Genomic DNA, 17,433 nt, shown 5'->3' with positions numbered 1-17,433 from the left:
TGATCTCCTTTGTAAAATATTGTCCGTATCAGTTTGGGGTACTATCGTTCAGTATTGAAACACGAAGACGAGGAAGGTCGTTCCCCTTACACTGTCCGAACAATTAGTCGCGTGACTAAACGAGGAAATATGAAATGCAGCTTCAAGAGTCGTCTGCACTCAGTGGTGCCATTCTCTTCGATGCTAGTGGCGGTGGTGCAATGATTTACATGCCTCGTTTAGCTGAATCTATGATACGCCAAACCACTGTTACGATCAGACGCTGGTTGGTCACAGTGCGACGCAGTAAATGCAATGGACTGTCTCAAAGAGTAATTTCACGGCTATAGAGTCGCTTCTAGACAAAGGGAAGTATTCGAAGAACGTCAGGACAAGGTCGTGCTCGAAAAACTTCCTCACAGCCCATCGAAACAGGCGGCAAAATCCAGGTAGAAAACGGACGCAAGCGCTCCTAGCAGCAACAGGACGGAAAGTATCAGCCCAAACTGTCCACAGCCACTGTTGTGAAGGTTACCTCCGTGCACGTGCTATTAGCAACACGACACCGTAAAGGCTCCGGCTCCTTACCAAATAAATTACGTGTAGAGAGAGAGAGAGAGAGAGAGAGAGAGAGAGAGAGAGAGAGAGCGCAGAGAATGTTAAATAGACATTTGCGGGTGAAACATTCCTATATCACCTTAATGGATGAATGCAGAATTTAGCATTCTGGAGTGTTCGGACCTGAAGTTAAAACCCAAAATGGCTTTTTTTACGACTCTAAAATCCTTGTTCCTTTCTTTGGCTTACAGTACGCTGTTAGCATTAAATTCGTTTGTTTTTTATCGATGACAGAATTAGTCTCCACATTGTTTCGTCGTTGCACAACATACTACAAAGCGAGATGGTGTGATGAGTACCGTAGTTAGTGCGCTCGAACATAATCCTACTGATAATATCTGGGAATCACTGGAAGAGCTACTGCGGCTTGACAGCGTCCCACGATTGCTGGAGCTAGAGAAATTTCTGGTCTCAGACCTTAAAATACGCGAAACAGCCCACATCCTTCAACAATGGAAGGTGGCACCGACGATACAACCCGGACAATATCTTTGTTAATGACAGATAACTGGCAAGAAATCAGAAACTGTGGGGAAAAGCGATACCAAGGGCCCAACACGGACCAATCACTTGCATAGTCAGTGCGGCTGTCAGACCCGAAGTAGTTGTCTTTTAAAGACGTTTTTATTTAAAAAAAAAATAATAGCAGTGTTTTGCAGAAGAATTGGACCGAGGAATCATGCTGTTGGAACCACGTATCATTTCTTACGTCAATTTGGTTCTCCTAGAAGAAAAAAAAGTACAGAAAGTACACATCCAAGGGCTGTAAGCCTGAATACATTGCCGGCCAATGAGAGCAGTACCAATCGATGTAAAACGACGATCCTTTCTCGGAAAGCACTACTCAAGCAGGCGAAGCACAAATAGTATCAATAGCGCGAACGGAAAGATGGTCCAAGCCGGTGATGAATCTCGAGATGAAGCAAACCGGCCGGCGAGTGTGAAAGTCAATAAAAACTCACTGCAACGATCCTACTGCTCCGTCACCTGATCTCACTGGAGTAACTCCCGACAGGTCAGTTCTGCGTCTTCTATTAAATGGGAAAATACCATTTAATTTAAAAAGAGTGAAAATCGAACGTGATTAATGAGTAATGAAGTGGATGCCCTCGCCATTCCATTCAGTATTGAAGGGCTAAGAACAACGATCCTCCAAATGAAGGAGTGTAAAGTTCCTGGTTTGGATGACATCGGCACTGAACAAATAAAGCTGCAACCCTAAAATGGATTGTTCAGTTAATGAATAGTTATGTCACTACCATGCACTTACCGAAATTCTGGAAGAATTTAGCCGTGCTAAAACCAGGGGAAGAGCGCACAGATCCACAAAACTTCAGGCCTGTGTTACTTCAGTGTCATCACTACAAGGAACTTGAAAGGATGGTTCTTCCCAGAATTTTTGGTACAATATAGACCAAACTCGTACCACAGCAAGCAGGACTTTTGCCTGGTAGATCTCGCTGTCGCCAAATACTCAATTTTACCCATCACATGGAGGACGGCTTCGAACGGAAGCAGATAACTGGAGTCGGTTTTACAGATGTCTCGGCTGCCTATGATAGTCAACTATCAACGGCTGGTGGTTAAATTTTATGACTAGCGACTTCCGAATGACAAAGTTAGTGGAGTTTCGCAGAACATCTTGTCATGCCCACCACTTACAAAACTGGCAAGAAACCTAAGATAACGTTATTGTGTTTTTGTTCCAACGCTCACTACTCCAGTTTTAAGCACTCTGAGTTTGTCGTCTATTTTCTGTATGGAGGGGGGGGGGGGGGGGTGGCGCAATATGAAATGTGAAATGCCCTGCAATAAAAAAATTCTTAGCTAACAATGGTTCTCAGTGGGCAGAGACTTGAACAGTATGCTTTCCTCAGTACCGTGGGATTGAGAGGACCTTCTTTTCTTATTCTACTTAAGCGGGACGCGCGCTCAGTGTTTCTTTATGTAATTACTGTACATCCGGTGTAGGAAAGGCTAGGCAGCCCTCACTTGAGTCACCACGCCGAATTATATCAGACGCAGTGGCCCGTTAGTGGGACACGTCCTTTCACTGCCCGGTTTCGCTCTCCTTTCCCTCACTGCCAGTTTTCACCTTCATCTTGCGAATGTTGGCAAGCAGACACGGAACTGGGAATGTGGCGATATTGGTCAAGGCTTAGTGTCTTAAAGTCGCCAGCTTGTTGGCTGACTGCCAGTGCGAAGAGAGCTACAACGGTATGCGGTGCGGTCTTAATCGTGCCCCTAACATTTACACCAATGAGTCCTGCTGCGTTATTCAGCTGCCCGCGGGCCGTTGCTGGGAATTTTGCTTGGAACATGAAATGCTACTCGGTAAATTTTAACGAGCCGTACTTTCAGTGCAAAAAATATAGTAAACCTGCGATTCTTCCGCTTCTCCCGGCGCAGTTCATGACAAAATACACTGGTTTGCCAAACATAAGGACGAAAGTAATTTCTGTGTGATGTGTCACTGCCAAGTAACAAAGCTCGATGAAAAATGGACAATACATAAAAAGAACTTTTACAGTATAGTACAGAAGGTAACTGAGAGAAATATGCAATGAGCCGAAAGGAAATGATATACAAACTACGTGGCAGATTCCGACTCTGTGCCGGACCGATACTCGAACTCGGGTCCTTTGCGTTTCAAGGGCGAGTGCTCTACCAAGTGAGCTACCCATTCACGACTCGTCCTCGAAGCTTTACTTCCGTCAGTACCTCGCCTCCTATCTTCCAAACGTCACATAAGTTCTGCTGAGAAATTTGGCTGACTAGCCGTATTGGAAGGAAGGATACCTAAGAGACACGGCTTAACCACAATCTGGGGGAAGTTTCCACAACGGAATTTTCACTCTGCAGGGGAGTATGCAGTGGAAGGTAAGAGATAAGGTACTGGCGGAAGTAAAGGGGGTGAGGATCGGTTGTGAGTCGAGCTTGGGTAGCTCATTTGGTAGAGCATTTGCCCGATAAAGGCAATGGTCCCGAGTTCGAGTCTTGGTCTGGCACACAGCGTTAAGCTGCCAGGAAGTTTCATATCAGCGTGTACTCCGTCTTTCTAGAAATGACATTTTGATTAAAAAATGACACTGAAGTAACTGTGATTCATGATGGTCTCCTGGGCAACGGCCGTGCCGCAGTGGATACACCGGTTTCCGTGAGACCACCGAAGTTAAGCGCTGTTGGGCGTGGCCATGCGCTGTTGCCATTTTTCGGGGTGCACTCAGGCTCGTGATGCCAATTGATGAGTTACACGACCGAGTGGTAGCGGCGTCGGTCAAGAATACCATCATAACGACCGGGAGAACGGTGTGCTGACCCCACGCCCCTCCTATCCGCATCCTCCTTGAGGATGACACGGCGGGCGGATTGTCCCGTTAGGCCACTCGTGGCCTGAAGACGGGGCATTACAAATGGCAGGACATGGTTCTTAATATGGCGTGTGATAACCACAGGATGGCAACGGATGCTCCCCAACGTGCTACCATGCTGGTCACAAGGTCGGTAATGACTTCCTGTGATAGGGCAATCCAGCCCTCCACCAGTGCGGTGGTCGTTGGGCGTGTGGACATGCTGTAGTATGATGCTGCTGCTGCGTGTGAGGCGAATGGAGCTGTAGCACACGAAATGAGAATAGCCTAAAATACAACATAAGACCACCTACGCTCCCTTGAACTCTTCTTACATGTACATGACTTCATCGTACAGTACAATGGAGCAAGCGAGTGAAGGCAGACCATTACAAGCAATGACACCTGATACCATTACAAGTAATGATACCTGATCTGGACAGCCACTAAGAGGCAAGTCCAGGAAAGAAGACTGGCGAATCATGGAAATAGTAACTGCATGAGCTGGTTGTTCTGTAACATACTAAAAGCTTTTCCCAACGCATCCTACCTGGTAGGGGGAACGGGCAGGTCAGTCCATTCGCCGAACAACCTCTCGTTGAAAGAGCTCCTCCAACTGCATCCTTTGATGAAGGCGCACATTGTGATCCACAAAAATGAAGTTAGGGCTAAATGTACGCCTGAAAAGACGCAAATGGCGAAAGAGTGCAGTGTGTCAATAACGTTGATCGGTAAGTGTATTGCGTTCAAAGATTTGGAAGTTTGTATGCGCATGCGACATTATGCCTCCCCACATAATAACATTTGGACCACCAAAACAATCACGTGTGACAGTATTCTTGGGTGCATTACGTATTCCCTCCTCTCGTCATACGAGGATAAGTCCAGTATTGTCTAACATTATCGTTTTCCCGGTGTTACGGTGTTCAAGTGGCTCTGGGCACTATGGGGCTTAACTTCTGAGGTCATCAGTCCCCTAGACTTAGAACTACTTAAACCTAAATAACCTAAGAACATCACACACATCCATGCCCGAGGCAGGATTCTAACCTGCGAGAGTAGCGGTCGTGCGGTTCCAGACTGTAGCGCCTAGAACCGCTCGGCCACTCCGGCCAGTTGTTACAGTGTGTGGAGGCGTAATGTTACAATGGCGCGCTGACCTCCAAATGCTGAAACACGGTACACCTCTCCGGCCAACGTCATTCTGCGTTGATTTTTGTGTTGCATTCGGCGCTGGCTTAGTCTTTATTGATAAAGTATACGTGACCGCGTCGAGCAGCGCAGATGGAGGAGGTCTTGGAACGAGAGGATATCCGGCGAATGGAGTGGCCTGCTCCGCTCGTTCTGCCGACGTAAATCCCATCGAGCGCATGTAGGATGCATTGGAGAGACATATTACACATCATGAACCACGCTGGTGGAGGAACGCAACGCCCTACCACAAGAACTGCTTATCAGCTTTATGGCCAGCATGGGAACACGTTGCAGAGCAAGCACTGTCGTCGGTGGTGTTTTCACACCTTATTGAGAACCATGTCCTGCCTTTCGTAATGTCTAGGGGCCATCATGAATCAAGGCGGCATCAGTGTAACTGCTTATTTCTTTCAGTTACTTCTGTACGATGCTGTAAAAGTTGTTTCTGTGGATGGTCCAAGTTGCATTGAACAATTTTACGTGGCAATGAGACATCGCGCGAAAGTTACTTTCGTCCTTAATATTTGCACACGAGTAGTTCACGGGTGAACGGCCGGATGGCAGTGTCCAACGGACACAATTTTTCGGCCTGCGATCACGTTGCCATCTTGCGATAGTAAGTTTGTCAACGCACTTGGTGGTGGCAAAGTAGTCGGTTGCGTGTTGGACCGTGACGTCTGCCCGTTTACCCGTGAATTATTTCTTTATAGAGTAGTTCAATTGATTGCACGTCTTTTGCTAATTTATTCGCAAGTTATTCCCCCAAGAACATTAGCACTAACCAATTTGTTGTCACGATTCGCCTAAGACAGATCTATGTTAACTAATTACCAGAACTCAAATCGCGTACTTACATTTATCTTTTCCGGAGGCGGAGGTAGATCATAGTGTGCGTCATGACGCGTTTCGTATGATATTGTATACTAATCTGATTTCTGCAGCGCTGAAGTCAAAAGAACTTGAACTTCCTTCTGATTGAGAGCCCCTAAAGTGATGAAACTGAAACTTCCCCTTAGAAAAATTTATGAGTGACTGTGCTGATAAACCTCTTACATTATTTGATTTTCAAACAGCTGAGCAGAACTGAACGTACTCAGACAATTCGCTCTTTACTTATTCTGATCTACACTAAACTGACACACAATATTTTTAGCGCAATGCAATCTGACTTTCAATAATCCCTACAAAAGAATGGCCCTGATTGACAATAACCTATACCTTTCGTGAATCACTTACCTCACAAAAATCTTCGTTACTCGAACTACAGCAATACAGCGAGCGCCAGTACTGCCAGCTAAATAAAAGATTCTAACTACTGAAGGCACTAACTACTGATATGCATAGTCAGCAAATGAGATTTTGATAGAGAACAAAAAATGTATTAACCTTAATAATGTTCCAAAGTCATCATATATATATATATATATATATATATATATATATATATATATATATATATATATATATATATAATCAGTTCATGTTATCCAATATTACTCTTTGTGATGGACACACGTCCAGATCGTCCGTTCTCAAACTGCTGGCGGCTCACCTCCAACTGCGCAACGCTACGCGCTGTTAACATCCAACTGCCCACCACTAGAATACAATAGAGAAGATTTCAACAATGCCAACCAGCCACAGACTGCACACAGCACAGTCAGTGATTTTCATACAGAGCGCTACGTGGCGTTACCAACATAAAAACCTAAACAGCCTACTTACAAAACTTTCTGGTAGATTAAAACTGTTTGCCAGACCAGGACTCGAATCTGGCGCCTTGCCTTTCTCGGGCAGCGCCCTTATCGACTGAACTATCCGTGCACAACTCCACCGCCCTCACAGCCGTACTTCCATTCGTACCTCTTTCCTACCTTCCAAACTCCACACCTCTTAGAACAAGGGATACTGGAAGAATTGGCTTAGACATTGTTCCCAGAATGACTATTACTGTGCAGCAGAGAGGCGCTACTTTGACTCATGACAGCACACACTCCGCGGCACAGAAAAAATTCGTGTGGCCCCTATGGCCGTGTTGGCAGCGCTGGAAGGACATGTGCTTGACACGCCGCTCTCCCGACCGTTGAAGTCAGATTTCGATCCTGCTGCCGCTAGTTCTATTTCAAGTAGCTAACTTAGATAAGCGCTATCAGGGATTATGGGTAGAAAGCAATGATGTAATTGAACTAACGAAAACAGACCAGGACAAAGAACAAGATCATGAAATACAGCAAGGAGACAATATTAATGGAGATAAAAGCAGCATAAAAGCAGACAAAGAATAAAAAAGCAGCAGGACCCGATAACATTAACGCTTAATGTATCAAATATACAGAAAACAGGCTGTTGAATCTATTAAATGAATGTTGGAAATGAAAGATATTAGACTCTTGGAGAGTGGTGGAAGTGATGTCGCTCTATAAAATAAGAACCTAGAAATACTTGTGAAAATTGCAGGAGGACAAGAGTGGCTATAAACTATATGTAAGAACGATTAACAAAAGTCTGAAAAGAATAGCTGACGTCCTCTTACTGGAAAAACAAAAGGGTTTTAGAGGACGATGACACGTGACAATATTACAACAATGGGCAGATAATTGGAAAAGGAGTAGATTATAGATTATGAGTCCGCCGCTCGCTGCCTCGCGGCACGAGCACGGAGTCCTGGGTTCGATTCCCGGCGGGGTCAGGGATTTTCACCTGCCTAGAGTCGACTGGGTGTTGTTGCGTCATCATCATCATCCCCGCATCCTTCCCCTACGCTCTCTCAAGAAACTTGAGACTTCATTTCCATAGATTATGAAAAAGCATTCGACAGACTTTATAGATACATGCTGTGGAGTATAATGGGAAGACGAGGTTACATTAAACATTGTATCCAAGTGATAAAAAGTAAGTATTTAAATAACGAAATTTTAAATAATACGGGCAAAGGTAGAATAAGACAAATAGCACTTAACGGAGGAGAACGACAAAGGTACAGTCGACCACATAAATTGTCTAATACATGCAGTGACGGCATGACAAAGAAAACAAGAAGTTAAAGCAGGAATAAAATTAATTCTTCGAAAGATAAAATTAAATATAGCACTTTTTTCTGATGACCAAATAATTTTTACAATAAACAGAGAATGATTAACAATTTGCTACACGTTTCTTGGACTTAGAGACACGCTATCACTAGGCAATGTCAGAAAATGAAACAGAAGTTATGACTTCTAAAGGAAAATAGCCAGTACGTTCTAAAATAATGCTAAGTGGAAAAGCAGTTGAAATGGTATCTCACTTTATTACTGGCACGCGATGCAAATTATGAACATGATATCTCCAAGAAGTTAAACAAGTTTGGTATGATGTGTGGTACAGTATATAGAATGTTAGCTAATAAAACTAGGAAACACACGGACAAAATTCTGCAAAGGAATGGCAACACTTACGCTCTCATACGAAAGTGAGATCTAGACAATAACTAGGAACGAACAAAGAAGTTAGCTGAAACGACATTTTTAAGGAAAGTTAAAGAATGTATGCTGGGCCTGCCGCTGGAGATCAAATATAGGATTCCGAAATAAGGAAAGAATGAAATAGATTTGGCATGAATGGAAGAATAGAACACAGCATATTGAAAGACTGCGGGCAGGAAGAATGGTCATACATCTAACAGCCAGGGATGGAACTTGGGCAATTGTATATAGGTCTCGTTTCGATACCCAGTTTCCACGCTTGAATCGTCTGCAGATGGGAGGAAACATAAAACCAGAAGCGTTAGGAAAGCGCTTAAGAAAGATATTATAAACTCATTCTTTCCTAGGAAATGCTGTTCCAACCACTTCGTCGACACGAACAGCAGCTATACACAGAGGCGACAAAGGTCATACGTTTGCGATATGCACAATTACAGATGGAGGTATTATGGCGTACATAAGGTAGAAAACTGCAGTGCATTAGTGGAGCTGCCATTTGTACTTAGGTGATGCGTGTGAAAAGGTTTCCGACGTGATTAAAGACAAATGACGGGAATTAACAGACTCTGAAAAAAAGAAAACCTTTTGCATCAGCCCGGTTCCCAGAACTCCTGACGATAGACGTTGACAGTGGATATTGTATCACAGACACAGTCCCTCTGACTGCTCAGAGGATGTCACTAAACCCGCCCAAAGATGTAAACAACCATGCATGAGCAGTGCCTATTAGACGGAGAGGGTCTGACAGTCGATCAGTTCCAGCCATTCCACCAGGAAGGAGGTATACGGCTCGTGTTGCCTGTAGTTCAACCATGCCTAGACGATCAATATCGCGGCTCGATCCCTTCCGTATTGTTACTTTGTGCCAGGAAGGGCTCTCAACAAGGGAAGTGTCCAGGCGTCTCTGAGAGAACCAAAGTGGTGATGTTCGGCCATGGAGGAGATACAGAGAGGAACCGTCGATGACATGCCTCGCTCAGGACGCCCAAGGGCTACTACTGCAGTGGATGACCGCTACCTGTGGATTATGGCTCGGAGGAACCTTGACAGCAACGCCACCGTGTTGAATAATGCTTTATATATATGAAGATGTTATCCGTTCTTTCGGACATGTCCGAAAGAACAGATACCATCTTTATATATAGTTCAGGCTCACCGGCCATTTGACCATCTTCTTCTTTGCAAATGCACAAACAGTGCCCGAACTCTTACGGGAATCGGCAGTAAAGCCGCGAGTAATGAGTACAATGGGCAGGGGCACTACGAATGTAGTGTGGGACAATAAGTTGCGAATGTGGGTCTCAGGGGAGGCGTGCCAGAGAAGTCCCTGCAGTCGCAGTCTCCTCTGTCCTCCGTGGCTCAGATGGATAGAGCGTCTGCCAAGTAAGCAGGAGATCCCGGCTTCGAGTCCCGGTCGGGGCACACATTTTCAATTGTCCCCGTTGACTTATATCAGCGCCTGTATGCAGCCGGGGGTATTCATTTCATTGTAATTGAATAATGCTTTTCGTGCAGCCACAGCACGTTGTGCTAAGACTCAAACTGGGCGCAATAGGCTGCATGATGCGCAACTTCACTCCGACGTCCATCTTTGCAACCATGTCCCCATGCAGCGGGGTACAAATGGGCCCAACAACATGCTGAATGGGCCGCTCAGGACTGGCATCACGTTCTCTTCACCGATGGGTGCCGCATATGCCTTCAACCAGACAATCGTCAGAGACGTGTTTGGAGGTAACCCGGTCAGGCTGACCGCCTTAAACACACTGTCCAGCGAGTGCAGCAAGGTGGAGGTTCCCTGCTGTTTTGGGCGGTATTATGTGGGGCCGACATAAGCCGCTGGTGGTCATTGAAGGCGCCGTAACGGCTGTACAATATGTGAATGCCATCTTGCAACCGACAGTCCAACCATATCGGCGGGATATTGACGGGGCATTCGTCTTCATGGACGACAATTCGCGCCCCCATCGCGCACATCTTGTGAATGACTTGCTTCAGGATAAAGACATCGCTCGACTAGATTGGCAAGCATGTTCTTCAGACATGAACCCTATCGAACATGCCTGGATTAGATTGAAAAGGGCTGTTTATGGACGACGTGACCCACCAACCGCTCTGAGGGATCTACGCCGAATAGCCGTTTGGGAGTGGGAGAATCTGGACCAACAGTGCCTTGATGAACTTGTGGATAGTATGCCATGACAAATACAGGCATGCATCAATGCAAGAGGAGGTGCTACTGGGTATTAGAGGTACCGGTGTGTACAGCAGTCTGGGCCACCACCTCAGAAGGTCTCGCTGTATGGTGGTACAACATGAAATGTATGGTTTTCATGAGCAATAAAAAAAAAGACGGAAATGATGTTTATGTTGTTCTCTATTTCAATTTTCTGTACAGGCTCCGGAACTCTCTTAACAGATGTGATGCAAAACTTTTTTTGTGTGTGTAGTTGGAGCTAATGTGTGGAATATTCTATTTCGGAAATAGTTTGGGAATTCGATATCCCGAGATCCCCAGGGTCAAGAGTGTGACGGGAACACCAATTTTTCAGGCATTGCCTGCCAGCATTTACAAGGCAGTGGGCCTCCACTTGACGACCGAGAGAAGCAGTGTTTGCGTAGAGTTGTCAGTGCTAACAGGCAAGCAACACTGCGTAAAATAATCGCGGAAATCAGTATGGGACGTACGACGAGCGTATCCGTTAGGACAGTGCGGCGAAATCTGAAGTTAGTGGGCTGTAGCAACAGACGACCGACGCGAGTGCCTTTGCTAACAGCGTGACTTCACCTACAGCGCATCCCCTGGCCTAGTGACCAGTCGGTTGGACCCTGGACTACTGCCAATTGTGGCCTGGTCGGATGAGCCCCGATTTCAGTTGGTAAGAGCTGGTGGTAGAATTAGTGTGGCGCAGACCCCATGTAGCAATGGACCCAAGTGGTCAACAAGGCGCTGCGCAAACTGATGGAGGTTCCATAATGGTGTGGGCTGTGTTTACACGTAATGGACGCGGACCTCTGGTCCAACTGAACCGATCATTGGCTGGAAATGATTAAGTTGGGCTACTTGGAGACCATTTTCAGCCACTCATCGATTTAATGTTCCCAGACGAATATGGAATTTTTGTGGATGGGCGTCATCAGGCCATAATTGTTTGCGAATGGTTTGAAGAACGTTGTGGACAAATCGAGCGAATGATTGCCAGACATAAATCCTATCGAACATTTATGGGACGTAATCTAGAGGTCAGTTCATGTATAAAATTCTGCACCGGCAAAGCTTTCGCAGTTACGGACGGCCATAGTGGTAGCGTAGCTCAGTATTTCTGCTAAGGACTTCAAACGACTTGTTGAGTCCGTTCCACATAGCGTTACTGCACTACGCCGTCCAAAGGGAGGTCCTATGCGATATTAGATGGTATCCTCTATGATTTTTGTCACCTCAGTGTATTGGATACAGTGTACGTAGTAACTGAAGTACATACTGCATCCACCACTTAATCTTCGGAGGTATAAAGCATAGGTGATTAGCCAAGAAGCACTGTACTTGTATAAATGCTTTCCCTTTCTTATTTTTGTGGATGAGTAAAACGTTAAGAATTAAATCAAAATACGTTTCTTGTAGTGGCCATTTTCGCAGCAGCTGTATACAAATTGTAGTATTTTAAAAGAAAAACTCCTATTAGATGACCGCATTTCAAGTTTTTTTTTTTTAGGCATCTTCAGTGGGTGTCCCGAAATATTAGACGATGTTTTTCGTTTGCACATATAGATTATCGTTTGAACATACAGATTAGATTCAAAACAGGTCATTGTCATAATAAAATGGGAAGGTAGTTACAGTTCATCGTCTAATTCATTGTTTATAAACCAAGTGGTTTTCTCTCATGTGGTAATTTTCTTGTAAGAACTAAGTGATGTAACGGTAGTAATATATCTGCGTCGGGTATTGAAAAATCTGACTGAGCCGACCACGTCTGTTGCAGATCTCTAGCCCCGCATGCACGGAGCTGGAGGTCGTTATGATGGACTGGCTGGGGAAGATGCTGGGCCTGCCGCAAGAGTTCCTCGCCTGCTCCGGAGGCAAGGCTGGAGGAGTCATACAGGTACGTCACTTCTATTCTATGCTACTCTACATAGGTAGAACACAGTTTATGATAACAAGCACTGGCGTTAATGCAGAGACCGGTGGGACAAGCAGGCGGGCACTGCTGTCGACGACGGACGAAGTGAACGAATAGCCAAAAACTGTCAAATGCAAGATGAACACAGTGCTTGTTGTGAATTATTTATTCACAGCCGGTTTCGGTCATAGACCATCTTCACAGTGGAAAAATATATTCTACAAAGGCGACATCACATGGCATTCACGCTTGTAAACATGAAGTGAAACACATTGACAAGTTGAAAAACGTAAGAAAGCCCAAGTACTCAGCTTTATAGCACTGGCTCAAACAACCACAAGTAGACTACTGATAGTCCAGCTTAAAAGCTACGACAGTGGTTAGGTAGACGCTTTTAGGGTGGTCAAAAACGTGTGAATGACTGAGAAGCGATAATCGAAAGAAAAGTAGAGCTGCTACTGCTCGAATGTCGGCGTGTCGCAAATCGAGGCGGCAGCCTACAAGAGTGATCACCAGTCACGCATTAATTTTCAACATCTCGCACGACGTAAGGAATATGGCGAAGGTCGCCGTCCGTCCATTTGGTTTCTTGACTGGTCTCATCCATTCAAAAAGCCCGCCGGACCGAAACAGCAGTGGCAACGTTGCAGTTGTCAGGCCGATCCAGATGACTTCTTTAGCCAGTTTATCACTTTCTAAGAGTGCTGGTTGCTTCACTATGAGCGTAAGATAGAAGCAAAGTAAGTAATGGAAACCTATGGACTCTACGCGCGACCACCATTGCAGCAAGGGATTTTGAGTATCTTTTGGGACCTGCCCTGGTGTGATGCTGTCATATTATGCTCGTAAGGAGTGAACCATTGCATGAGCTTATTATCGAAATCTTCTGGTGAGGTTACGGCAGCCTGTCAAGCCGGAGTATTTGGGGGGGGGGGGGGGGAGAAACTGTCCTTGAGGGAGGTTTTGCTGCGCAACACCGCAGCCCAGTCCACCGCACAGGATAGTCACACATGTGACATATTTGAGCTATGAAACCTCGTCTCCTCCCCGCCCCCCTCTCTTCCCCCGCCGTCCATCTGCATTCATACTGCGGAAGCTACCTGTACGGTGCGTGGCAGAGGGTACCTTGTACCACTACTACCCATTTTCTTTCCCTTTCCACTCACAAACAAAACAAGGAAAAAAAGTCTATATGCCTCCGTAAGAATCCTAATTTCTATTATCTTATATTCGTGGTCCTTACACGCAGTGTATGTTGGCGGGAACAAAATCGTTCTGCAGTCAGCTTCAAATGCCGGTTCTCTAAATTTTCTCAACTGTGCTCCTCGATAAGAACGTAAACCTTCGTCCAAGGATCCCCCTGACACAGCCGAGTCCCTGAAGCATCTAAGCAACACTTGCGTGCTTTTGAAACCCTACAGATAGCAAATCTAGCAGCCTGCCTCTGAACTGCTTTGACGTCTTCCTTTAATCCGATCTGATACGGATCTCGAACACTGTTCAACAGTGGGTCGTACTAGTGTCCTATATGCGGTCTTCTTTACAGATAAACCACACCTTCCTAAAATTCTCCCAAAAAAAAACAGAAGTCTACCATTCTCCTTTCCTATAGCAAACCTTAATGCTCATTTCATTTCCTACTGATTTGCAGCATTACGCCTACATATTTAATCGACGTGACTGTATCAGGCATCACACAATTAATACTGTACTGGAATCTTATGGCTTTCTTTCTTCTACCCTTCTCCATTAACTTACATTTTTCTACATTTTGAGCTGGATGACATTCACCTCAAAACTAGAAATTTTGTCTGTCATCCTGTATCCGTCTACGAGGGTAATCACAAAAGTAAGGTCTATTTTTTTATAAGTACATAGACCTGTTTATTTCTACAATGGTTTACATCAGTTTACAGCTTGAACATTTAGCTATTTTTCGACATAATCATCATTTCTGTCGATGCATTTTTGTAGACGCTGTGGCAGTTTTTGTATGCCCATGTCATAGCAGCTCGCCACCATGCTGTTCAGAAAGTTATGGACCTCTTCTTTCACCTCGTCGTCAGAGCTGAATCGCTTTCCGGCCAAATGTTCTTTTAACCTAGGGAACAGGTGATAGTCACTGGGCGCCAAGTCAGGACTGTAGGGTGGGTGGGTGATTATGTTCCACTGAAACTGTTGCAGGAGAGCAACGGTTTGCCGGGCGATGTGTGGGCGAGCTTTCATGGAGAATGTGTAAGCCCTTGCTCAACATTCCTCTTCTCCGGTTCTGAATTGCCCGTTTGAGTTTTTTCAGTCTCACAGTACCTGTCAGCGTTAACTGTGGTTCCAGTGGGCATACTCCTTTCCGATTCCAAAAAACGGTTGTCATGACTTTACCGGCAGACACTGTTTGTTTGAATTTCCGCGGCTTTGGCGAAGAAAGACGCCGCCACTGGCGTGATTGTTGCTTTGTCTCACGTGTAAAGTGGAATGCCCAGCTTTCGTCACCCGTGACAATTGAATCCAGAAAGTTGTCCTGTTCGGCTGCAAGGCGGTGAAGAAATGCGCGGGAAGCATCAACTCGTTGCTGCACGTGGTCCTCAGTCAGCATGCGTGGCACCCATCTTGTACACACTTTCCGGTAGTTCAATGTTTCCGGCAAAAGTCTGAAGTCTGTGAAGCCTGTGAGCGGTGCTTCGGGAAACCTCAGGAACCAACGTGCAGAGATCATCCAGGGTGATCCGCCGATTTTCAAGCACGCTTTGCTCAACTTTAAACACTGTTTTCTCATAAATTGACGGTCTCCCGCTCCTTTGTTCGTCGTAAATTTCGGTCCTACCAGCTGCAAACTCTCTACACCAACATTTTTGACATCCATGCACGACTTACCATACACTTCCGTCAATTAATTTCAATCATCGAAATGGCCTTTGCGTTCAAAAACGGAATAACTGCTCGTAATTCGCACTTTGCAGTAACATCCAATGGGAGCTCCATTCTCAACGGCTGCCAAGCCAAGACTGAGAGCGTGAGCGCGGCTTGCGCATGTTTACACATAGCGCGTGAAGCACTCTTCATAACAGTGTGACCAACTGCCACATAAACAGTGTGACCAACTGCCACATAAACAGAGTTCTGTACTTACAAAAAAATAGGAGACCTTACTTTTGGGATTACCCTCGTCCAGTCACATAACGACCAGACCTTCCCATACACCACAGCATCATGAGCAAACAGCCACAGATTGCTGCTCACCCTATTGGCCAGATCATTTATCTACCGTGTGGTTACAATTAAATTTTATCTATTTAACACGTTATAACACGGAAACTAATTACCGTAATAGTACCAAACTTGGTAGCATTAATGTTCACAATTTCCATGCATCACAGTACCACCTCCAGTTAAAACTATGGCCACCAGGTGCAGAGATCAGTCATTGTGATTCATAGCCTCACACACCTGACCAGTCGCAGTACCCTTGTTGACGTGTCAATATGAGCTTGGACAAAAGGAGCAGGGCATTATTGTTGAAACTCTGTTACCAAAACAATAGTAATGCTGCAGCTGCAGTTCGAGAATATCGCCGGCTGAAAGGATTACGGAAGTGCCCTCTTTCTCTACCTGCTGTGCGTAGCATGAAGTAATAGTTCGAATCAATTGGGGAACTGGGTGCCGCTCCGGGAAGAAGCCGACAACTGGTTGGACCACAGGTGGTTGATGAAATCGCTGTTGCTATGGCAGACAACGCTGCGCGCATTTCCCGATCGTCAGGCAGTGTGCTTGCTGTGTCGCGACAGTTGAACATCCCGTGGTTCACTGTACGGAAGGTGCTTCGAACCATTCTCAAATGGTATCCGTGCAAGATCCATATCCTACAGCAGCTTGCACCAGAGGACGCACAATGACGTGTTGACATCGCTCTCTACTTTCTTACAAGGATTGAAGTTGACAAGGGCTGGCCCTGGACCATCCTATGAACAGACGAATCTCCTTTTTCTCTGACGAGTGAGGTGAACAAACAGAATTGCCGAGTGGCGGGCTCTTCACCTCCAGTCACAGTGCATGAAGTTCCTCTGTATGATGAACATTCTTTTTTGACTCGCCCTTCAGGAGAGAGACACATTGAACTCTTCAGTTTCCATGCGAGATGGGGCACCGACGCACATGCACATGAAGTTCAGCTGCTTCTCCGAAACACATTTGGAAACTTATCGAATTATCAGCTGGTCGTTTACAAATCCTTGGCTGGCACAGTCACCTCACTTCCTGTGATTTCTGGTTGTGGGTCTACCTGAATGACAGAGTTTACCAGGGGAACAATGTGCTGATCTGAAGCGCAGCATATCAAGAGAAGTAGCCAGATACCTACAGACATGCTTATCCTGTGCTTTCAGACTCTTCTGGACACTGATGGACGCCATATTGAGGCCCTTTTGTGGCAGTAATGGTACCGGTATGTAATGGTATGCCTTACCGTAGCAGCACATTAAAAGTATTTCAGTTGTATTGAATCTGCGTTATTTCTCTTCCCCATGTCCTTCACATTAACGCTACCGAGTTTGGTATTCGTACGGTTATTAGTTTTAGTGTTATAACGTGTTAAATAGGGAAAGTTTAATGATAACCACCCGGTATATATAAAACATAACAGCGGTCCTAACGACATCCTTATCTTTGCTGAACACTCGCCGTCGAGGACAACATACTGGGCTCTGTTACTTG

At 45.4% G+C, this 17,433-nt stretch overlaps 1 protein-coding gene across 2 annotated transcripts in view; it reads left to right on the top strand.

Annotated features, from left to right (window-relative positions):
• Positions 1-17,433, top strand: part of LOC126263132 (aromatic-L-amino-acid decarboxylase) — a 205,273-nt gene that overhangs the window by 112,705 nt on the left and 75,135 nt on the right. For both annotated transcript variants that reach the window (XM_049960155.1, XM_049960156.1), the window contains exon 5: positions 12,589-12,708. In XM_049960155.1, coding sequence (XP_049816112.1) covers positions 12,589-12,708 — 120 coding nt within the window. The remainder of the gene's footprint in view (positions 1-12,588; positions 12,709-17,433) is intronic.

This window comes from Schistocerca nitens, chromosome 6 (genome assembly GCF_023898315.1).
Source record: "Schistocerca nitens isolate TAMUIC-IGC-003100 chromosome 6, iqSchNite1.1, whole genome shotgun sequence".
Taxonomy (NCBI): Eukaryota; Metazoa; Arthropoda; class Insecta; order Orthoptera; family Acrididae; genus Schistocerca; species Schistocerca nitens.
This window is presented reverse-complemented; position numbering and strand designations above follow the sequence as displayed.